Genomic DNA, 25,086 nt, shown 5'->3' with positions numbered 1-25,086 from the left:
GCCCACAGCTAAGGATATATCACCTAATACCACACACAAATATTAACCCAAAGTCACTCAATTAATCAATTTTCAGCTCCCCATCTCTAGGTCCTGGGAAGCAACAGACACACAGATATAGATCCCGCGGGTACAGTGGCGCAGTCCCATCCCCTTTGGCTGTGCCGCGCATGCACAGTGAGCGTTCTGAACTAACCAGCGTGTCGCTGCCATACCCCCTTTGTTCCAAGCCTGGATCCACTAATACCCCTTCAATATTTCAGTTGAGGGCTGTCCAACTGCTGGCCTGCAGGTCACCTGCACTCCTCAAGTGCTTAACTTGGCCCCCAGGCCAAGTAGTAGGCTAACAGGACTAGGGAGAAGCACACCATTAGTCCTAAAACTTCAGTTTAATCTAGAAAATGAGTTTATCCTAGTTAACCCTATTTAAAAGGAGCACCCAACACTGATACTTGTCCTAGTTGGAGATAATTGCCTAGAGGCTGCAGGCAGCTTTTTATGCAAGTTCACTTCAGTCTTAATCTACACAGACACTAAAATAGTATTTTTAAAAAACACATGATAAACTTCATTAGATCATACAAAATGTAGATAAAATGGTTTGCTTATTGACTTAATGAAAGGACATAAGGACAAAGCCACAAGTTTGATCATGCCCAAAATAGTTTCACTTGCTCAACAAATTTAAACCCACTGCCCTCTGGATGGAGCAAAATTAAAGCTGGCTTTCAAAAAGATTTGGACTCCTCAAACAGGTGCATATCTAATCCCAAAAAGATTATTCTGCACATGCAGGAAGTAGGCAGATGAGAAGTTTCTGATCTTGCCAGTTTTCACATGAAAATGCACTGACTCAAGGGGATATGCAGTAGCGATGCAACCTGACCTGCATCTGGCTGCACAAGTTACCACAAGATAAAGATGAACAGAATTTAACTGCACCTCAGCTACTCCACACTAACTGCTTGTGTATATGCTCTTACCTAGTGGTAGATAACACACCTAGCTTGTGGTAGCTTTCCCTCATTTACCTCATACTAACTTCTTCACATGCTCACGATTTTACCTACTAAGAGACTGAAACCACATTTGGCAAAAATTCAGAGGGAAGAAAAGGGAAAGTACCTTGGCAGTACCTGCTTGTCAAAAGAGCTCTTGCTTTGGGAATGTATAATCTGATTACAAGAAAGAGAGAAAGACTACAAAGTGCTTAAAAAAAAAAAACTGAACTTGTTTATGCAAATGCTTGAAAGCAGGAAGGGAAAAAGTGGGGAGAGACGGGTTTGAGGATGTGCTGAGAACACAGACAGGGAGGGAAGGGGGACAGCAGAGAAGACCCTGAAGGCCAACATATGGACAAACACGTGCTAAAATGTAGGAGCCAAGTCCCTCTTGGGTGATCACTCTCTCCTGCTGCCCCAACCTGGGATTTGCCATTTCCCTTACCTTGCAGGTGTGTCGAACCACATTTCTCAGTCCCCTATACAAGCAGCGAACAACTCCCTTTTCTTGTCCAGACCCACATGAATCAGCACTTCACAGTTGTACCATGCAGGGGTGTCTGAGCCACTCTTCTCCACATGACAGAACCTGAATGCCATTACTGCTGGAGGCAACTTACTCTCCTGGATCCACACACAGCCTAGGTTCTGGTGGTCCTATATCCTCCTGAAGTGTGGTTCACTTACCATCCCCCCGCCCCCAATAGGGGAGCCCTAACTTGTCCTCTATTCACATGCCTGGTTGAGGGATGAATCTCTTTTGGGATTCTAAAACTATTTCCTGCCCTCCATGTAACCCAAAGGCTTCCCTCACCATCTAGGGAAGCCTTGACCCCTCTGTGTGAGGAGCTAAGACTAGGTATGATGCTAAAAGTATATTGTGCTAAGACCAGCATGGGGAGCTGAGGCCCACTGATTACTAGCACAGGCTCTCAACACTAAGAAAAAAGAATGAAAACACACCCAAAAGAAGAGAGCAGTTCACATCTCCTCTCAGAACTACTGTTTCAGTTGTATGTCTCCATGAGGCAGCCTCATTTCGCTGAGAAGGCAACTCCACACCACTACTTCCCAGTTTAAAAGTCCACTCTTACACACTCCAAAACCTGTGGTTTCTTGGCTTTCCTTCAAATTTGACAAATAAGTTACTGTGACATGAGCCAAAGTGTGAACTTACACACAACAACTATTCCCTGCTAGCTGTCCATGCACATGTACTTGTATCAGAAGAGATGACAGGTAACCTACCTCTGTGTAAAAGAGGAGAGTAACCTCATATTTGCTACAAAACATTCACATGGGCAAATGCTGTAATTTTACTTCATTTATGCATGGCTCCATAACCTTAGTGTGATATGGGGTGGCAGAATATTGTTAGAGATCCGTGTGGCAGAGAGGGAGGTCTCTGCACTATGGGTTATCAAGATACAGTACCTCAAAATACAACATTTAAAGGCTGACAGTCTAGTGATCTTGTTTGTGCACACCTAGGGATCAGACCATGGCTTTGATTGTGCCCCAAAGGTTCTCACCAATTTGATGTGGAATCTAGCCAGTACATATTTTCTCATACCTTTTTGGAGAAACAGTATTAAATGCAACATTCAAAGAGTATGACTCTACTGATAGATAAAAGAGTGACACTTGGGATCTGGGTGAAGACCCCATTCCTGCAGCTGGGATCTTAGGAGCTCTCCCTGTGCCTCTCCCCCCACAATTCCCATCAGCAATTCTGGAGCTTTAAGCTCTTCTCTCTTTCCGCCTCTTCACATGCCAGGATCTTTGGAGGCTCTGATGTCCAACTTTTCCAACACCTCTTCCTGACTCCCATTTGAGTCAAGACCTAGGAAAGTTGTAAAAGGAATGGGCAGGCAAGGTTTTTTTGAGCCGTTGTGATCTCTTATTAGACCAACTGAGTAGTTGGAAAAAAGTTCTTAGCAAGCTTTCGGGTGCAATCATCCTTCTTCAGGCATGAAGGGAATGCAAATTTAAGCTTCTGAAAACAAAGAAATACAAATTTAAGATATACCCCACCATCGCATGTGGCATGGAAATTGGATAGATGCAAGGGGTTGATTATGAGACTCAAGCATGAGTGGGAGGCCTGGCTGAAGCAGGGTCAGGTAAGGGTGGGGAAGCATTGTCTAGTAAAGGGCCACAGCTACAAAAACCTGGAAGTGTGCAACCACCTGGGAAACTATTGCCTGTGATGCAAATGTACAACAGTGGAAGACTTCTGATAGCAAGAAATGACTCTTTCCATGCTAATGACTTCTAAAATGTTAATGGATTTGTGGGTCAAGAACAGGGCAGCAAGTTGGAAGTGGTGGTAGAAAGCTAGATGTCACGAAGGATTAGGAACAAGAAACACAGACCAAATTTCTCTCACACACTCACTACCATAACCATCATCACCACATAATAAACCTGTCAGGTCATGATTGAGACTCCTCTCCTTGGCCTGTGAACATCTACATGCTTCCAACATTTAAGCGTGCAATCATAGCCCTCATTCTACTATAACAAAGTGTACAGGCATGGGAAAGCTCTCAGGAATTGCATCCCCTTCAAGTCTGCCTAGCCACACCAGCATCTCCATGACAAATCTACAAACCCAACCACTCACATGATTATTAGTGTTTTTCTGTCATTTAAACGAAGATAGAAATTCAGTGAAAAGCACACAGCAAGAACCCAATGTTCAAGTTGTCCTGTGGCATCTCCTGCCATCCAGAAAGTAGTTTTAAGCAAAATACAAGCTTCTGAAAAAACAGAAAGTAAAGTTAAGGTATTTAAAAAAAAAGCCTCTGGAAACCAGACTGTACATCCATGCAACTAGAACTCTACTCCTAGGATCTGGTAGTAAACAATGGATATTACGTGCAAGGCCTAGCAGCATTCATAGTAGCTATAGTAAATGGACAAGCAATTGGCTGGATCAGCTTGGCAGAGGAGTGAATGTGACAGCAGATGCGAGATTTGGTCTTAGATGCGAGATCAAACAAGAGCTGTGGGAGCCAAGAGAGATGAAGAACACCATAGTTTCAGCACTGTATTGCATTGGCTGTCATTAACAGTACTGATGATCTTCTTGCAATGGGGTTTATCAGTGATATAGGAAGAGGTGATTGTGGTATGCATGTTTTAATAATAGGTAAGTGAATGTATAGTGTTAGGTGGCATCACATTCCCAAGGGTGAGAGAGTTGTCAAATTTAACAGACAGGATGCTCTTCCTAGGGAGTAGGCCAAGCACTGAAACAGGAGCAGGCAGCTCCCATTTGATAAGTCAAAGGCAGAGTGCAAGTGAGAGCATGGTGGTGTCTGTGTTTTAAAAGTATACTAGACAGTAAAAACGGTGAAGAATAAACCCTTCCCAATATTACTAGACAAGACAGAGAGAAGTACTACAGATTCCAGATTACAGACTGGGGGTGTAGACAAACAAACAGTTATAAAGGACTTGGGCTTTCCAATTAGTGCATTTTGTACTGTGTTCTATGCTCTGGCTTTAGGTAAGGGAAAGTGAAAATTCCTATTTCTCCATTTGTGGCTGTGTCAGTGTGAAAGAAAAACATGTTGCCATCCTTATGAAGAAAATACTAGGTGGGGAAAGAACTGAGCTAAGTCTTGAAGGTGTACATGATTAGGCCAGCATTTCTTAACCCATGGGTTGCAACCCAAAAGTGAGTCGCAAGAATATATCAAAAGGATCGTGAACAAACTTTAAAAATGGACTCTTCTTTAAAGGAGAAAAACACAGGAAACTGTGGCTTTTCCCTTGCAGGCTGGCAGGGTTCCACCCTGCAAGAGGCTGCTTGGGGCTCCCCAATGCCCCATACATGCCCCCCCCCAGTGCCCCACACACAAGGGGGCTGAGGGCAGCAGGTCAGGAGTGAGTGGCACTGGGCTGGGACTGGCCACTGATGTTTACAAACCAGTCCTGGTACAAAAAAGGTTGAGAACCACTGCACTAGGCTAGACAAGCCTATGACATTCCTCGAGGCAAGGATACACCTAGTTGCACCCACCTTTGATTCCTGCTCCACCCAAATTTTAAAACCAAATGCCTGGCAGTGGCAACAGCAAGCAGCAGTGAGGGAACCAACTGACTTCATGGCTCATGATATTCTACTTCGCTTCTTCTAAACTCTTCATTCCACAGGCGTTAACAATCCTCTCTCCTTTTCTAATGGTCTTGATGTTCTACTAATCAAGTGATCCTTTCTTCTGCAATTCTACTGTCCATTAGCTGCTCCTGAAAATGTAGCTCCTATTTCATATCCCTGCAGACTGCTTTTATTTCAAGCTAGACACATTAACTCGGAGGAATATCAACTCAGATATCTAAGTAACTTTCAGTGAACCACTGCACTATCAACATGATAAAAAAAGCTAATTGTTTTATGAATCTGAAAAAGCTGTAGATTTAATTATAATAGTAAGAGGCTAAAGAAACAATATCTTTCGATTTCATACACATTTGGGCTGGAAGGGACCCTGGAGGATCAGAGTCCAGCCCCCTGCCCCAGGGGCAGGAAGTCAGCAGGGATCATAGGATCCCAGCAAGATAAGCATCCAAATGTGTCTTGAAGGCATTCAAAGTGGGTGCTTGAACTGCCTCCAGCGGCAGTCTATTCCAAACCTTGGGGGCTCGGACAGTGAAGATGTTCTTTCTTATGACCAGCCTGAATCGGTTGCAGCGGAGTTTGTTACTGTTTGATCTTGTCATCCCTTGGGGCACTCTGGTGAACAGACTTTCCCCCAGATCCTGATGAGCACCCCGATAAACTTATAGGAGGCCACCAGATCACCCAAGCCCGTGCTTTTCCAGGCTGAAGAGTCCCATGGCCCTCAGCCTATCATAAGGTCTGTTTTCCTGACCTCTGATCATGCGTGTGGCTCTCCTCTGCATCCTCTCAAGCTTCTCCACATCTTTCTTGAATTGTGGAGTCCAAAATTGGATGCAGTACTCCAGCTGTGGCCTCACCAAGGCTGAAAACAGTGGGATGATGACATCCTGAGATTTGCCTGAGAACCATCTATGGATGCAAGCCAGAGTTTTGTTCACTTTACCAGCTGCAACATCGCATTGGTGGCTCATGTTCATCTTGTGGTCAATCATGACCCCCAAGTCCCTTTCATCCGTAGTGCTAACCATCGTAACACTGCCAAGCCTATAAACATGCTGCAGGTTTTTTCTCCCAAGGTGGAGAACCTTGCATTTTTTGGTGTTGAACACCATTAGGTTCTCATCTGCCCAGTTCATGAGCCTGTCAAGATCTGCCTGGATCACCCTCCTGTCCTAAGGTGTGGATGGTTTACCCCAGAGTTTGGTGTCATTGGCAAACTTGGCCAGTCTGCTTCCGACACCAATGTCCACATCATTGATGAAGATGTTAAATAGTATAGGCCCTAGGACAGAGCCTTGAGGGACTCCACTGGTGACCACACACCAAGACGATTGGCTCCCGTCAACCACCACCCTCTGAGTCCTACGACGAAGCCAATTCCCCAGCCAGTGGATTGTGGTGAGGTTGAGGCTGCAGTTAGCCAGTTTACCCTTTTAAAGTCAAGATATACAATGTCAATCTTTTCCCCCCTTGTCCAGGTGATGGGTCACCTGGTCATAAAAGGAAATGAGATCGGTCAAGCAAGACCTACCCACAACAAACCCATGCTGGGTATCCCTCAGGATATTGCCGTCAGCTAGTCTGGTAAGAATGGCCTCTTTGATAATCTTTTCCAAGACCTTCCCCAGAATAGAGGTCAGGCTGATGGGCCTGTAGTTTGCGGGATCTATGTTCCTCCCTTTCTTGAAGATAGGAATGACATTGGCCCTCTTCCAATCTTTGGGCACTACACCAGAGCGCCAAGAGCTCTCAAAGATCTGTGCCAGGGGCTGAGCTATGATGCTAGCCAGCTCCTTGAGTACCCTTGGGTGTAACCCGTCAGGGCCGGCTGATTTGAAGGTATCCAGCCTGTCAAGGTGTTCCTTCACGAGGTCAGCTTTGATGGAGGGTAAGGAATCTCCCTCACCTGGGCCTCCCTGACCCACAGTGGGCAGGGGCATCACATGGGACTGGTGAAAAACTGATGCAAAGTACCCATTTAGCAAGTTCAGTTTTTCCTGGGCATCGGTTATCAGTTGTCCCATCTGGTTTAGCAGGGGTCCAATGTTGCCCTTGCTTTTCCTCCAACTCCCCACATACCTAGAAAAAGGACTTTTTATTGTCCTTGATATTTGTAGCTAGTTGGAGTTCCATCGCAGCCTTGGCTTTCCTGGTTTGCTCTCTGCAGGTCCAGACCAGAGCAGAGTATTCCTCCTTGGTGGTGGTTCCAGTCCTCCATCCTTTGTAGATCTTCCTTTTAAGACGCAGGAGGTCTACCAGTTCCCTGGAGAGCCAAGGGGGCTGCTGTGCCCTTTCTCTGCCTTTCCTCTGAGACGGGATGGATTTTGCTTGCGCATCCACGATTGGCCCCTTGAGGAGCATCCACTCATCCTGAACTTCCCTCTCCTTTGGGTTGTAGCCCTTTAGGGCCTATCTGACATGACTCCTAAGCTTGTCAAAGTCAGCTTTCCTGAAGTCGAGGACTTCTGTATTACTAACTGACTTGCCAGCTTTCCGGCAGATGGTGAAGGTGATCACCTCATGGTCACCGTCACCCAGCTTCCCTTCGATTGTTAGGTCGCTGATTAGGTCATCCCCAGTTGCCAGTACAAGGTCAAGCAGCACTTTACCTCTTGTTGGCCCGTAGACTTCCTGCATCAAATAGAGGTCATCCACGCATGAGAAAGCTTTGCAACCGCTCAGATTTGGCTGAGCGCTCCTCCCACGAGATGTCTGCGTAGTTAGTCTCCCATGACAACCGTGCACCAGGAGCGTGCGGCCTCAGTCAATTCCCTGGTGAACTCCTGGTCAAGGTCTTGACCCTGGATAGGGAGCCTGGAGTAGACTCCCACCATAGTATCCCCTGTGCCATGTTCCCCACAAATTTTAAGCCAGAGGGTCTCAAGTCGTCCACCATGGGTGCCAATGTCGGCTTGTAGGGACGCATAGCTTTCCTTGACATAGAGAGCTACGCCCCCGCCCCTTTTGTCCACTCGATCCCTCCTGTATAGCTGTCTATACCCGTGGCCCAGTCATGGGTAGAGTCCCACCAGGTCTCCGTTATCCCAATGACATCATAGTTATTTGCATTTAGCAGGAGAATAAGTTCCTCCTGTTTATTCCCCAAGCTCCTGGCATTTGTGTATAGGCACGCAAGTGTCCCCTTGGGGGCCCTTGCCTTACCTACATTTTGTTCCAGGGATGGGGCGGACTCCCTTAAGTGCCTTGGCCTGCTGGCTTTGCAAGGGTTGCTCAGCGGGCCAGCAGTGGCAGTAGTCCCCCCATCCCCCAGTGGGCTTAGTTTAAAGCCCGGTGGAGCAGGTCAGCCAGTCTGGCAGAGAAGAGCCTCCTCCCCCGCAGAGAGAGGTGGAGGCTGTCCCTTCCCAGCAGCTTGCTGCCTCTCTCTCCAAAGAGTGGATTATGGTCATGGAAGCCAAAGCCTTCCCAATGACACCAGCACCAGAGTCTTTGGTTGACTACCTGGACCCTCCTCTCCCACCTCAGCCCATAGCCTGAGACTGGCAGGATCGAAGACAACACCACCTGCACCCCCAGACCCTTACGCCCCACACCCAAATCCCTGTAGCACCTCATGACTCGGCTGGGAGCACTCCGAGCCATGCCATTGGTGCCCACATGGATGAGGAGCATAGGGTAGTGGTCAGTGGGCTGGAGGAGCATAGGGATCTTCTCTGCAATGTCTCGGATTCTGGCTCCCAGGAAGCAGCAAACTTCCCGGGCTAAGGGGTCGGGGCGGCAGATTACCCCCTCAGTCCCCCTCAGGATGGAGTCTCCCATAACAAACACTGCATTTGGTCTTGGGAAGAGTGGGGAAGGTAGCTACAGTATTGTCTGTGTTGCCTGTGGGAGCTGGCAACTCAGCAGGCTCTGCTGGGGCTGCAAGAGGTTTGTACCTGTTGCAAAGCTCCAGCGGGGCAGGGGCCTTGGTGCAGCGGGCCTTGGGGCCCTTCGCCACCTTGGTCCAAGCCCTGGGCAGGACCAGTAAGAGAGACTGCCAAGTCCTCTCTTGTCCTGGAGGGGGACTGTGATATACCCTCCACCTCCCGGGGGAGAAGGGCCTGGCAGTAGGAATCTATCTCCTGCTCTCAGTCCCTGATGGCGCACAGTTTCTGGGACTGCAGCCTGGCGCACCAGAGACCCCAGTAGGGAGCAGACCCCACAAGGGGAGGTGGCCATGCTCCTGGGCCCCAGAGCCTGAAAAAGCGACAGGCAGCCCCCATAGCCTAGAGCCAGAGGCTCTGTCTGCATGGAGCCTGGAACCATGGGCTCCATCTGGGTGGCAGTCTCCAAGGTGCCAGGGGGGCGGGGGGGACAGCCCACAGGCCCTGAGGGGTGCGGCACGTGCCCATCCGCGTCATGCCACCGATGGGCTGGCTACAGCTGGGACTGTCTACCCTGGGGGGCTCACAGGCAGGGCCTCGGGCCCTTCCGCTTGCCCTCCTGTGCGAATTCCCGTGCTTTACACCTAGTCTGACGCACCTAATGATAGAATCGTTGCTGACCAGAATCTTGAATACTTCATGGAGGAAGGGCACCTGCATTCTTAAAAACACAATAAAAATACACCTTTGTGACAAGACTTAAAGCTTAACATCAACTATGCAGAATTCTTGGCATGGCTGCTCCTTCACATATATCTTGTTCAGGCTGAAAGTACAAGACTGCACAATGTTAACAGTTTTTATGATCTTATGCCATTTATTTGAATACTTTGCTATAGAAAAAGCAGGCTGACTTTAAACAGGCTTTTTTTTTTTCTTTTTTACATTAACTTACCCTGTGATCTTTTATGAGCAATAGAAAGGGAAGTGCAGGAAGGTTAAGTAGATTGAGATTTAAAAGCAAGAGAGGTAAGTTACATTTAGCAAAAGCTCAACTAGAAAACTGGCACTTTGTTGCAATTTGCAGAGGGCATACACTTTGGTCTCTATGCAAATTTGTTTTGCAAAAATTTTCTTATACGCGAGACATTATTTACACCAGAAATTTGCTTCACGAGAGAAAAATTTGCTTTGTGCGAGGCTGGCAGAGTTCCAGCCTGCAGGGGGCTGGGAGGAAGTAGAAGGAAGGCAGTGAGATGGGGAACCACGTGCATGTACAGCACATGCATGTGGCCCCAGGTAGCCTTGACATCAGCTCCAGCAAGAAAGTGGGGAGCAAGAGGCGGATTGAGGCCCCTGTAGGGAGGGGAGTTGGGCATGGCTGGGCTGGGGCTGCTGCACAGCCAGGTGGTGCTTGGGGCCTGGGCCACAGCGTGCTGCCTCAGGGCCCCAAAAGGAAGCAGGACAGGGTCTCGGGTGGCTCATCGGGGAAAGATCAAAAATTGGAACTGAGAGAAACTTAATGAGAAAATCTTATTTGTGGCAACTTATTTTACATTACTGGCATCATGCAACATGTGCTGTCTTGTGCATAGCAGCCAGAGTTTGCACGCTTTCTTTTTGTCATAACCAAATGAGTTGAGTGCCCCTGTCACAATAGAACTGCCCTGAATAACCGCAAATTTGGTACATTCTGCCTCATTAGCTATTCTCACCTGGCAGTCTGTTATTGGCTACTCTAAACGTATAAAAATCCGTGCAGCTTCCACCCAAGTCGGAGAGCTCTGAGCACGTGGTAGAGTACGGAGAACTTTGCTACGTGGCAGAGAAAAGCTGGCGGACTGGCCATCCTCCAACATCTCCCCATCACCGTCTGTTCCCGACGTATCCTTCATCCTGCATGCTCATTTCTGTCTACAAACTCGCTGGCTCGTTTTGTTGCGAGTTACCTGTAACTACGCAAGCAACTCATTACCTGTAACTACGTAAGCAACCTTACCACCTGCGTTGCGGCCACCAGCGGCGTAAGTGAAGTTAAAGTAAAAGTTATTTTGCAACCAATACGCTATGTCCCGCCTCTCCATCCACCAGCCCACCTGACGGCCGAGTAACCAGCGATCCTCCTCAAGTCAGCTCCGGCCGTCTGAGACATGGCGTCACGAACAGGATTCAAGGGCATGGTGGTGGAGATTAATTTAATTGAGTGCTGCCCCTGGCACACCAGGACCCGCCGCGTGGAAAACGCAGACCAACTCTGGGCGCGTATCGCCTACCACCAGGCAGTAGGAGGGGATGGAAGGACCATTGACAGCTACTTCTCGGTGAAAGGGGAAGGAGCAGTCATGAAGGAATGGGGAGCAAAGCTGTTTCCCGGGGCGTTCGGGTGTGTAATGGGCAGTGACCGGGTTTGCTATTGGCCCCCGGATGAAACACCGACCCTATCCCTAGCGGGGGTGAAGGCGAAGAAGGCGGAAAATCTAACCCCCGCTCAAGAGTTTGCCCAGTGCACTCGGTACCTGAGGGAAGGAGGAGAACCCACCCCACCGGACTGGTTTAACTGTCCGGCTTTAGTGTCTGGATCGCGCGGTCACGGACTCCTCAGCCAGCTCCGGGAGGGCCTGGAGACCGAGGGCTGCTATGCAGCAAGATGGGGGTTGACAAAGTGGAATAAAGGAAAAATAATAAATGTGTTATTCCATTCGGTAGCGGGTCTACTATGGGAGAATGCAAATCTAGAGGCTCAGTTACACACAGTGGGCAAGGAGTCGCTGGAGCAGGTGGTGGGGGGCTCTGAGCCAACGCTTGAAAATGGCGCCGACCTCATGGCGCCGCTGCCAGAAAATGGCGCCGAGGAAAGCAAAAAGGGCGCGAAAATCCCCCTGGGAGGCGGGCCAGCCTCATCACCACCCACGGCCCTACCCCTCTGAGTGGCGCCAAAAGAAGCCCGGCCCCCTGACGTGGAGCCAGTAGTGGAACCGCCACCGTATGAGGGAGGAAAGTTGTATCCAGTGCTCCTGCCCGACAAATTTAACCCTCTCCCGACTGCGGCTCACCCGATAGCATTAGTGAAGCAAGTCGTCGATGCGCAGGGTGCAACCCGCACCACCACTACATACCGCACCCGCACATGGGGAGAACTGCAGGAATTGTGCCAGGAATCAAAAATAAAACCTGAAGAACCGCTAGCCATATGGCTAGGACGACTAGTTGTGGAGTTTGGGTCAGACTTGCTGGACTTGGAAGAGGCTAGCTTCTTAACCTGCCAAGCCTCATGGAGTGGGGGGCACGCCACCGACCTGGACGTGGTAGCGGGTAACGTTCACTGGCCCATCCCACTTCCAGTGCTTGTTGCAGGCCAAGTTAGCCACAAATCCCATGCGTGGCACGACGGCCGCCCACCAAGAGCCAGTGCGGAGCAACTTCTGCTGGCTATAATAGGGGTTTCATACTGCACTTGGAATCCAAGAGTGTTTCAGCTGGGACTGACACAACCTGAGCAGTGGGGGGCGTGGCCCCACCGCCACCTGAGAAATCCTGGAACTGTTCCGGCAACTCTCAAAAGCGTGGAGGCCTGCATGGAAGTTTATGGAGGGGAGGATGCTATAACGCTCCGGCTTCTCCTCAACCCAGTGGCTGGCCAGCCCGCAGGTAATCTTTTAAGCCAACTCCCGCGGCTGCAGGCCCTTACGAAGCCAGCCACAAGAACCTCCAGCGACTCAGAGCATCGATTCACTGCATACCCAATCGAGGTCCAGAACACGAGACGTCACGAATCTGACTCTCGACGAACACCGCGATTGTTGCCGCAGAGAACACCGGAGGAGCGGGCCATGTTTGGATTCTTATTAAACCACTTGAAACTTTCGAAACAACAGCTACGCATCCTAGGGGACGAAGGTCAATGTCACTTGGCAAGTGAGCTAGGATTCAAGTTTAATGATAGGCAAAAAAACGAGTAGCGGCCGTCGGTCAAGCCGGCGGCCTTCACAAACCCAACCCTGCTGACACCCCACCCTACATTGAGCTCCTCGTTTGTAATCCTCATGACCCAAGCGACTGCCGCCAAGTATCTTTCCTGCTTGACACGGGGGCCCAGGTCAACATTGTCACCAATACCACACCCCACATAAAAACTGCTAAGACAATCCAAGTGCAAGGACTCAACGCTATAGCCGCAACACCCCGGATTAAGTTCCAAATCCAGGGGCACGTACTAAATGGCATCCTAGGGGGCATCAATACTCTGGGAATTCCGGGAATCAAAGTACTTAACCTCAAAGAACAGGTGCTACAAGCACTTCCCATTGCTATCCGGAACCGGATTGGCACCGACCGATGCTCAGCAACACCTCCACCTGGCGATACCGGCCAATCCCAACTAAGGGCCCCCTTAAAGGGTTCCTCACCGACCTCCTGCAACGACTCGAGCAACGGGGTTGCATCAAACCAGTAACTGCTAGCACCTACCTATCACTAGGGTGGGGAGTCGCAAAACCTGGAAAACCGGACGAAGCCCGGCTAGTCGTTGATTACAGGGAGGCCAACAAAAGGTGTCAAGTACTTCAGCAACCCAACCCTTCCACCCTACCACAATGTATGTCCGAAACTGCCCAATTCCAGCAAGACAAGTGGGTCAGAGTCACCCTAGACTTAAAGAACATGTTCTTCTCAATTCCGATTGTTGACCCTTAAGGAGTGTTAAATATGTGCATCAAGGGCACCATGTACAAATGGACGGTCTGTCCGCAGGGATACTGCAACGTCCTGTCATTGGCCACTGGTGCTATGAACAATACCTTAAAGAACTTTCGTGCCTCACACACCCTTCCATCAGAAGAGGAATTAAGAATCTGGAATTATGTTGATGACATCGCTATTATGGGCCATGATAGCTCCATCGTTACCAGCATAGTCAACCAACTAGTAGCCCACCTTCAAGGTGAAGGATGGACGATCAACAAGGAAAAGTCATGCCTGCATCCTGTAGATGACATCACGTTCCTCGGCACCTGATTCGTTAGCCCCATCCGCCACGAAATCTCGCATGATGGCCCCGACATCGACCCATTAAAGAAACCCCTGCCCGTAACTAAAAGACATTTTCAGCAGCTTTTGGGTCACTTAAATTGGTACCGACACTATGTTAACGCCAGCCATCTAACGGTCCTAACTAAGTTACAGCAACAGGTCCCGTGACAAGTCCCGAAAATCCACACCTTGGACAGAAGGGGATCAGCGGAACCTGCATCGCCTGTTAGCCACTGTCAAGGATACGCAGCTCCACGCAATCAACCTTGGTGAACCATTAATCGTAACTCTTGGGTTCACCACTAACCACGTGTGGGCTGTCGCACACAACTCTCGCAGTGACCTGGTATACACCGCTCATAAAACTCTTCAAGCAGCACAACATCGGTATGGGGCCGTAGGAAAGATCCTTCTGGCTGGACAGTTAGTAGAGCCATTAGCAAGAGGGCACGGAATGCTCTGCACTCCCGCTGCCACTTTGTTGCCTTTGCTAGATGTAGAAAAGGTCGACCCATATTTTCAAAGAGAGCCTAAGACGTGGAACACGTTGGTACTCACCCATCATTATAACTGGTGCTGTTGGAAATTTGAAGACATACCACCCGACCCCAACGCGGGGGATGGGGAGAAACCCCCAACGCTGTATGGAACCTCCGCCCCGGCCTGGATGGCCTCGGACGGAACCTCCCGACACGGCGGAGGCTACGGGTACTATTGTAAGGCCTGTCACGACGCGGAAATACTCTGGGCCCACCCAGACGACAATTCTGCTCAAAAATGCGAACTGCTGGGATTCGTTAAGGTGCTGCAACACTGTCTAATGCACCACAATGATACACTTCCAGTTCCAATCGTTGCAATCAACTAGCAGTATATCTATAAGACCCTTACCGGCACAGCCCTTCCCATCGAAAACTTAAATAATTGGGAAGACATCTGGGAAACTTTGACTAAATTTACACGGCTCCCACTGGTTAAGCACACCAAGTCACACCGCCCTGACACTGACCCAGTGCATGAGGTCATCGACAAGCTCTTGGAAGATCCACTCCGGACTGACGTAGTTCTGCCCATCACCACTACCCCTGATCCCGAAGTCAGCCCGTTCCTCGCATGGCTTCATGAGAATTGGGGTCACCCGGGACCACGGGCCAGCCATTGACACTGGCGCCAAGCCGCTATGGAGCCCACCTCATATGGCGTTTGACGCGATTGGGAAAAGGTAGCACAGGCCTGTGAGAAGTGCAAAAGAAAAGTGCCATTGAACCAAACATCAAGATGGAGCTTTCAACCCCTCGCAATTCCAGACGGGAAAAGTCTGGCAAATAGACCTGCTCGGGCCCCTCCCGGGGTCCAAACCACTAAATAAGGGATTAGTCATCGTCAATTTGGGGACGCGCCAGTTACAGGTCATTCCCCTATGGAAAAGCAACGCCACTGCCGTCGTCTTCGCCCTGACCGCTGCATTTGCCGCCTGGCAACCTCCCCATGAAATTCAATCTGATGGAGGACCCCCGTTTAACACTCTAAACAAATTCGCTCGTCTTCACAACGTCGTATGGCATCTCCATTTGCCATACCACCCGCAATCCAACGGCGTCATAGAGCAACACATCAGCTTATACAAAGAACAATTTCGCCTCAGAGGGGGAGGGACGTACAAAAACTGGACTAAGCACAATCATGACATCCTCATTTCGCTGAACACTGCAAAACCCCTATGGGACGAGGCTGATCCGAAGAAACCTCTACCCTGGGAACCCAAATTCCAACCCGACGAGTTAGTGTGGGTCTCGGTACTGCACCCTCGTCAATCTCGTCCACAAGTCTACAAGGGAACAGTTCATCGGTCGGAATTGTATCCCAACACCTATTCCGTCCTATTGGAGGAAAGGCCCGATCGTTCTCCCATTATCGTTCAGCACAACTGGCTGACTCGCCGCTCCGCCGGTCACCCAGTTTCCTTATAGCGAACCCGATTACGGTTCCCTTTTCTTTTCTTGTTTCCTCACAGGCCCAGCAGTGACGAAGCAGCAGTCTATAGCTGCTCGATCACGAGATCCACTGTAGCACATTCGGGTCGACACAGTAACGGCCACTTACTCACATGTTGTGAACAGGATCATCGTCATGCTTCTGGTGTTCCCAACGGGTTCCTCGGTGAATGGAACTGACTTCGCAACCTCTAACTTGGTCCTGTCCCTTTTATCACTCTGGGCCAACATCACGGGAGACAGTAGCGAGTCAGGACTCACCGCATGCTTACGCCTACCCCTTTCTGTTAACGACCCCGTGTTAACCCCGTTTGTATACCCTCTTAATGTTGATAAGTGGTTTAAAGCCCAGAACACCAATCCGAACCCCAATATCACGGTAGCCCAACATAGTTTTACATACCAACGACGCCAACATGCCATCTATTACCGGTATTCTTGGCCACGTAACTTGACCCTACCTAACATGAACCACTCTGTCTGCAGATCGGAGGCTATGTTTCCGCCTGCCCCCGTCCTGCTCTTCTATAACATCGCGTGTTCAGAGATACCATGGGGGATTAACCCAGAAGGAGTAAAGTAGTCGAGGGACGATAATTCGTTAACCTGGAACCCCACAGCCATTACTCCAACATGGTAGCTAGCCCTTCCCCCAGGCCCGAACAAAACAAGGACACGAGATGAGTCTGGCCTGGTTCCATCCATCCTTCAGCGGCCCCGATCTCTAGTCTCTTGGAACAGGTCGCTAGCCATCAATGTATCGGATGCCCAAGACTGGTGCTCGTATTTTTACCCCATCTTAAGGGTGGCCAGACTCAGTCAGTGGTGCCACGGCTACGATGCGCTCGCCAACACGGTTGATCTCCCTCGCGAGGTAGCTTTAATTAATTGGAAAGGTCAAAGCTGTGCATTAATTAGTACGCCGGCCCCTTTAGGGCTGCTATGGGCTTGTTCGGACAGGCAGCTTTACACTAACCTCCCGGCCGCCTTAACGGGCGTCCAATGCTTTTTGAGTACAGTAATGCTTTGCCCCCCCTTAAGTGTTGACACATCTCACCCGAGTAGTCCGGCCGTACTTCGTCGCCATAAGCGACACGCTCCGGTGTGGAGAGAGTTAACGGACAAAGAGAAATTCAACCAAAAATTCGTGTGGGCGCTTGAAGGTTATTTTGCGTGGGGAATAGGGATAGGCAAGGCGAGAGTCGCTATTGCCAAGTTAGCTGAACAAGTTGAGCTTCTAGCCAATAGTACCAAAACATCCCTGCAGTTATTAAACCATCAATTACAGGCTACATCGCACATGACCATGCAAAACTGCTTAGCCCTCGACGCGATGTTACTACATCTGGGAGGCGTGTGTCAATTCCTTAACCTGTCTAAGGAACACTGTTGTATTAGCATACCCAACATTACTATTCCATTAGAAGATCAGCTCGACCACATAAAACAAACTGCCGCAGACACCAACAACGTCGCTGGGATCGGAAAGGGATGGTTAGCCGACATTTTCGGCTGGATGGGATGGGACACGTCATCTTGGTTAATGCATTTACTAACTCCCCTCATTACCTTGTGTTTACCATTAATCGTAATAGCCATTGTTGTATGTATGGGTTGTTGTATTTTCCAGTTTGTTAAAAAGTGATTCATTAAGCTATCTGCTTACGTATATACCCATTTACCACTTGAACCTTGCAAAGACGACGAGTTCCTAGACGAAAATTACTTGTAACCTAATTCCCTTGTCTATTGTGACATGGTCAAGGGGGCATGTCATAACCAAATGAGTTGAGTGCCCCTGTCACAACACAACTGCCCTGAATAACCGCAAATTTGGTACATTCTGCCTCATTAGCTATTCCCACCTGGCAGTCTGTTATTGGCTACTCTAAATGTATAAAAATCCGTGCAGCTTCCGCCCAAGTTGGAGAGCTCTGAGCACGTGGTAGAGTACGGAGAACTTTGCCACGTGGCAGAGAAAAGCTGGCAGACTGGCCATCCTCCAACATCTCCCTGTCACCATCTGTTCCCGATGTATCCTTCATCCTGCATGCTCGTTTCTGTCTACAAACTCGCCGGCTCGTTTTGTTTCCAGTTACCTGTAACTATGCAAGCAACTCGTTACCTGTAACTACGTAAGCAACCTTACCACCTGCGTCGCGGCCACCAGCGGCGTAAGTAAAGTTAAAGTAAAAGTTATTTTGCAACCAATACGCTATGTCCCGCCTCTCCATCCACCAGCCCGCCTGACGGCTGAGTAATCAGTGATCCTCCTCAAGTCGGCTCCAGCCGTCTGAGACACTTTTTAATGTATTTAATCTTTTATCTGTGTACAGCACACCTTTGGCTTTGTGGCACTTTAATAAATTGAAAGGAATAAATAGGACATGTCAACTGTGGACTTGCATCTTAGATACTGCCTATGCCATACACTATTTACATTAAGAAATAAATAATGAAATCCTCCAAACAAGTGTTTTAGTGTATGTAGAGACTCGCACAAATTCCAAGTTGATTTGTTACACAACAGGATACATTTTAGTATTACCTCAGCATATTGAGATCAAGAAGTTACATTATCAGCATTAAGCAGAGTACAATATAAGTACATTTGCTATTGATTTTCAGTGAGTCTGCCTGCAAAGATCCAGTTGCAGCATCTTGCCCCTCAAAAACTTAAACATTACGTCCATTAATTCAAAGAAAGACTAAACTTGATTTGAAAGGAATCATGCCAAAATTTAGCACTGTTCTACTGAACTTCAGAAAAAAAGCCTGCAAAATACCCAGAAGGTAATTAAAATAAATTACTCTAAATGTAAACCGCTTAAAACAAAGACACAGGCACATGAACAAATAAAGCAGCCCAGCTAGAAACAGAACATAGCCGTGCAAAAGATAATACGTTTCTGGTTTAAGAAGTAACTTTCAGAAAACTGAAACCTAATCTGAGCAAAGCAACAAATAAGAGATCAAATTGTGGCAGGTAAGATTAAGGATAAGAGAAATTTTGAAGAGGAAACAACAAACATAAAAAACCCCAAGGAATTATATAAATATACAGGAAAAGAAAGATTACAGAAGTGGACAGTCCTTTGTATTAGAAGTGAACACAAGGAGTAATCAAGGATAAAGACCTTGCTGAGACCTCAGATGATTTCTGTGCACCAGTGTTTACTGCAAGAAAAGGTAGACCTACCACAGATCATCTCTTTTGACAAATTAAGCTGGAAGAAGTTAGAGCGTCTCACAAGTGGTGCTAGAACAGTGATAAAATTCAGAAGGAAAACTTTACAACTGCTGTTTAATGGATTTGAGAGATGTGAAAGAGACTGAACTGCTACTAACAGCAGCAGTAATGCAGGTTCTCATTAAAATTAGCTACTATATTAGAACTAGGGGGGAAAGCAAACATGGCATCTTCTTTAAAAGAACAGAAGGGCTGAGCCTCAAAATAAGGGTAGTCAAGCCTCTTTACAGTATCAAGTAAATTGGTTTAAGCAGTAAATCCAAACAGAATGTGAAGACATGCCAGAATTACTGGAGCACATCAGTACCATAAGATAAAAACAGGGTTTGGTTTTTTTGGGTGGGGTGGCAGGGGGTTGTTTTGTTTTACAAAAAATTGATCAGACCTTTCTAAAATTTCAAATAATGTTGTCAGTTATTGTAGAAAACTCAATGTAAGGCAGAAGAAACAAAAAACCCAAACACTTTAATTATGGGGAACAGAAAATACTGTAATTATATGCCACTTATAGAAAAGTTACATTATTTTCTTTAATGACATAAACCCTTCTGATTCAGGGATGGGAGGAACAGGTGAAACTACCACCATCACCCGCACTTCTGAAGAGTAAATAAGGACAACAAAAAAAGGAAAATAAGAATAATATGAAATTCTATGGCAATAAAACCCTCCTTACCATATTTAACAGGCCCTAAGTGTGATAGTTGGGAATTAAAGTTTTTTTTTATTTAAAAAAATAAAATGAAATAAAACACCAGGGACAATACTTTACAGACATGCTTGTGTGCATCACTTCACTTTAGTATCCAACCTCATACAAACCCCTTGAATATACTTCCTACCAAAAATAATCACTGTGCACAAAAGGTAAACTAATTAGTATGATTTTAAATTAAATCTGTCCACAGGATCAATCTTACCCACTCTTCAGCCTTTCCCAATTCAATTTCCCGATTTCACTTGGTCTTGCTTCTTAATCCTCACTACTATTCCTAGTTTAAAAATGGTGCTGGTCCCTTTGTTGACTACTTGAGGCAACTATATGTATCAGCACAAAAGCATACAAGAAGTATCACACACATTCTAAGTATGAGTTTTACTTTCTAGAGTCCAAGTTCCAGGCAATGCTACCACAAAGTATAGTTTCAAAGATTTGTTTATTGCAACAAAGTTTAATTCACCTGCTCACCATAATTTGGACGTGAAAAATCCATTTAAAAATTGCAAACGGAAAGCTTTTCAGTGACTTGAGTTGGTAAAAACCATCATAATCTAGATTATTTCAATTATTCATTAATACTTCATAAATCAGCTTTCAAAAGGAACTGCTACAAATGCATGGTTTGGTTGTCTTTCTGGACTTGGAGATAACACTCTGGTTATGCTGCTGCCATTCACAATTTTGTCAAGCAGTAGCAGAGTAAAACTAAAACTCTACTCACTTTCACTATTACTCCTCATATCTCTGTGGGCAGTAATGAAACTGTCAAAACTTGTGGTAATTTACGAAACAGCCACCCTAATTAGCATCATCCTTGAAGACAGGAGAGCATGTAGCAGCTATGGAAGTAGTCAAAAGAGGACAAATGATCCTAGAAAAACTCATTTTCAGCAGCCACATGGGGTAGGAACCAAATGTCAGAGAACACAAGGGCACATTTCTAATTGACACACTTACTACACCAGAAATTAATACAGAAATTGCCAAGCTGGTCCAAGGACAGCTTGGTCAGAATCCCAGAACCCTCCTCACTACATCACTTAGACTGGACTCTCATCCAGAAATGAAAGACCTGGACCTCACTGAAAACCCTGCGTCATCCCCCTGTCCCCCATTTCTGATGCAACCTCAGACCAATTACTGGATCTCAAATCATTGTGAGGAAGATGGGGGAGCAGCAGCCTGCATGGCTGCTGGCCAAGATCATCTTCACCTCATGCATACAGGAGGATTCGGCACCTGGCCCAGGCATTCCAGGAAGCGAGACACAAAACAGAGCCTGGAAGGGAGAAATCCCCACTATGGTTTCATCAGCCCCGGAGGGAGGGCAAGCTTCAGCTCCTGAAAGCTTGGACTGCTATATGTATCTGTCCTCTTTGGCTGGCCTAGAACAGCATTTCTCAACCTGCGGGTCGCAAGAACATGTGAAACAGCTAGAAACAAACTTTAAAAATGGATTCTCCTTTAAGCGAGAAAAACATGGGGAAGGGGGGCTCTTCCCTTGCAGGCTGGCAGAGCTCCAGGGGCTGCTTTGGGGACCCCCTGCCCCACACACAGGGGGGCTGGTGAGAGCAGGTCCAGAGTAGGACTGGCCACGGATGTTTACAAATGGGTCCTGGTATGAAAAAGGTTGAAAGCCACTGGTCTAGAAGGTGCGGACCTGCCCGGCTTCTATTTGACTTTGGACTGCCACGGCTTCTATATCTGTCACCTCAGCCCCACCGCCTCTGCAGGGCAGAGTAACGAGACCTCTGCTTCCCGGCAGCCTGCCCCACCCTGGCCCCCGCGGGAGCGAAGCCACGGGCGCCCACCTTGGATGACATGCTCAGGGGAAATGGTTTTCTTCTCCGACTTGTTGCAGATCTCGTTGGCCTCCGAGGAGATGAGGTGGATGAACTCGGTGCAGCAGTTCACCACCAGCTCGCGGGCGTCGTTGGCCACGCGCACGTTGGGGAGAGTTTCCTTGATCATCTTGTTGATGGCGGCCCGGGGGATAGTCAGGTCGTCGTCGTTGCCGGACGACGAAGCCATGCTCGCTCGCTCGCTCCCGCGCTCCGACCCCGCGGCAGCTCGCTCCTCACATCCAGCGCGGGGCGCTCGCGGCTCCGGGACCGACCGGCCGCCCGGGGGCCGGGCGCGCTCAGGGCTCCCGCAGCTGCTGCCGCCACCACATCCTTCACGCACCACCGCCGGGCGCTCGGGCCATGCCGGCCGCCGCCGCCGCCTTATGACCAGGGCCCGGGGCAGACGGCGGCAGAAGAGCCCGCGCTCGGCTCAGCTGGCGGCGGCGACACCCCGAGCTGAGAGCGGCCGCGAGAGGGAAACGCGATAACGCGGGGCACAGCCTGCGAGAGCGCCACTTCCGCCGGAAGCCGGACACGGCTACTTCCGCTTCCGGGATCCCCTGTGCCGCGGCCCGGAAGTGGGGGCAGCCCCCGCCCGCTGGGCTCGGGGTCGGGCTGTGAGGCTCCGCGGAGCGGCTGGGAGCAGCGGGTGGCGGGAGCGGGCGCCGCGTAGCAGGAAGCTCCTCGGGCGCTCGGCTCCGTCCCGGGTCCCGCCCGCCAAACCCCCCCGCCCCCGGGCGCAGCGACGGGGCCTGCGGCACAGCTCGGCGCCGCTGACTCCGAGCAGCCCCCGCTGGCCTCTGGGCCCTGCAGGGTGGGGCCTCGTCCAGGCGGGAACGAGCCTGAGCTGGCCGCAAATGCTCGTCTTCACCCATCGCCTGTCCGCGCACCCTTCAAAGGACCTGGTGGCAGCCAGGGTAGCCGGCAGGGCCCTGCCCGGGGCTGGACATGGCCACCGCAGGTGGGAGGGTGCGGAGAGCTGTGCTAACAACCCTGCTTGTTCTGCTGCTGCTGCCCTTGGACCTGCTGTAGCTGCTGCTGGCCCTGTGGCTCCTGCCTGGAAAGAGCCTCGTAGCCCAGGGACTTGGATGCCCCGGCCGTAAACAGTACTGTTAGCTGCCCCAGTTTTTAGATGCATGATATCAAGGAATACAGTATTTTCCTACCAGGACCACACTGAACCTAGCTTTCTAGGCACTACTCTCAGGAATTTCCCTGGGGAACTTACCTTTTAGAAAACCTTTTCAGTAAACTGATGCTATGAGTGTTTGTTCCAACTTAAAGGCATTTTTGGCAAACAGTTTGCACTGTATTTTAAAAAAGCATAAAGCTGAAACATTTGTTGGCTATGACTTTCACTATGACAAACTTCTAGATTTCTGTTGCATGTAATTGAGAGATCGAGAATGGGAGCGTTGTCGACAAAGTGACGTTATTTACTTTAGTGCATTTCCCATGAGCAGCACCACACCAGTATACTTTTAGGGAATCTGTTTTGCACATCTTATACCTGCTCCCAAGACCAGAACAATTTGACTTTTGTTCTGACCATTTGTGTAAGTGACAATTAGCACACGTATGCAGTATTAGCAATGAACATATTCAAGTTTTCAGCCATTTCCAGTATCTTCTCTCCATCCTTGTTCCTCACTCCCTACTCATTCCTCCAACATTACTTTAAACCCTTCATTTCTTTTTCTAACGTCCATTCACATCCAGTTTCTCATTGCTCTTATTGGATTCTAGAGGCACTCTTGCAGCCTTTTTCTCTTCTTCTCTGCAGCCCCCTTGTTTTGCGCATATGTTCAACATTCCTTCCGGCATCACAAACTTAGCTGCCATCAATCTGTCACTTGGGAACTCAGTCACACTGCCTTTAAGGCTGCCATGCAATATTACTCCAACTCTCTTCTGCATTAGAGAAGATCCTATATCCTGCTCCTTGTTCTCTTACACTACTATCCTTCCCTTGTGTTTATTATAATCAACCTGCTTGCCCATTCCTTATTTCCAAGAGGTTTACTATTTCTCTCCTGCCTGCAATGCTTTCAGCATTTATTGTACCAGTTCTCATTACTCACTCTTCCACTTGCTTTTTTAACTGCAGCTGTGGGGCCTACTGCACAGGCTTGATCTCTTCCTCTTCTAAAGGATAACTGCAAGATGCTTGGGAATATGTCAATATCTCTCGCATCTGATCCAGATTTGGAGCTATATTTAATTTGGTCTGTGACAATGGTCACAATTTTAAATGGGGACATTATCACCAATCAACAGATATTGTGTGCCAGGGAGTGAGACTGAATTTTGGGAATTTTCCTTCTCCCAGATGGGTTGTCAGCCAGGTTGAAGAAGCCAACGTGCCATGGACATGCTAGTTTTAAGGTGCCTAGTATGGTCAAGTCACAGTGGAATCCACAACTCAGGACCTTGTGGTCAGGAAGCCAGCAAGCCCAGGACTAGGCGTCTCCTTGACTAGTGATAACTCAAGGGACTGGGGAAAATTCAAATTAAAGGAAAAAAAACCCTACTGGCCAGGAAAGAGGGAGAGGGGGAGGAGAAAGGAACACAGTTGAGCTGAACTCAGGACTCTGTGCTTGGGTGATCAACAAGCAATTTGGTATGCCACGTCTATGGATCTTTGCTAGGACCTCCCAGCACATCCACTTGGACTGGTAAGATCCCAGGGGAGCAAACCAAGCCCCAGCCACAAGGCACCATCTAGGCAACTCACAGAATAATTTTAGACTCCTCCAATAATACAGCATTCCACCCTTATAGTTTGAAGAGACCCCAAATGGGGGGGCAAGGGGAAGCCTGGCTTGTGGCCCCCACACCTCTGAGGAGGCTTGTGGCTGCAAACCAGGCCCTACAACGTGGTGCATTCCTGCTGTGGCAGCAGTCAGGCAGATTTGGGAGATGGATCCCACTCTGTTCAGGTGGGCAGAAAAGAAAGTCACGGTCACAGATGGGACAGCACTTCATCCAGGCAAGGCACCACAGAGAAGAGACTTGAATTTACAGCCCGCCAACAGCAGGCCTATAGCCTGTACTATATAGAGCCTGAGGCCAAGTGTTTGCCCTGTGAGACTCGACAGTGGTTACTGCCCATGATACAGCAGCATCTGGAACCCAGGACATTGTATTTAAGAGGCCAGAAAACTGGCCCCTCGCTATCACATAAGGCCCAGGGCCAGGAGTCTCTTCTGCAAGACTCCTTGATCAGTGATAGCTGGGGAAAAATCAAAAGAGAATCACCACCACTGTTAATCCACAAGAGCCCAATCACATAAAA

At 48.7% G+C, this 25,086-nt stretch overlaps 1 protein-coding gene across 1 annotated transcript in view; it reads right to left on the bottom strand.

The window, feature by feature from the left end:
- DR1 (down-regulator of transcription 1) overlaps nt 1-22,313 on the bottom strand; it is a 36,951-nt gene extending 14,638 nt beyond the window's left edge. The window contains exon 1 of the mRNA XM_006265557.4: nt 21,759-22,313. Within this exon, the coding sequence (XP_006265619.1) occupies nt 21,759-21,978 (220 nt within the window). The 5' untranslated portion in view covers nt 21,979-22,313. The remainder of the gene's footprint in view (nt 1-21,758) is intronic.
- Between the last annotated feature and the right edge of the window lie 2,773 nt (nt 22,314-25,086).

Source organism: Alligator mississippiensis, chromosome 5 (genome assembly GCF_030867095.1).
Source record: "Alligator mississippiensis isolate rAllMis1 chromosome 5, rAllMis1, whole genome shotgun sequence".
Lineage (NCBI taxonomy): Eukaryota > Metazoa > Chordata > Crocodylia > Alligatoridae > Alligator > Alligator mississippiensis.
Note: the sequence above shows the minus strand (reverse complement) of the source record. Positions and strands in the feature narration are given on the sequence as shown.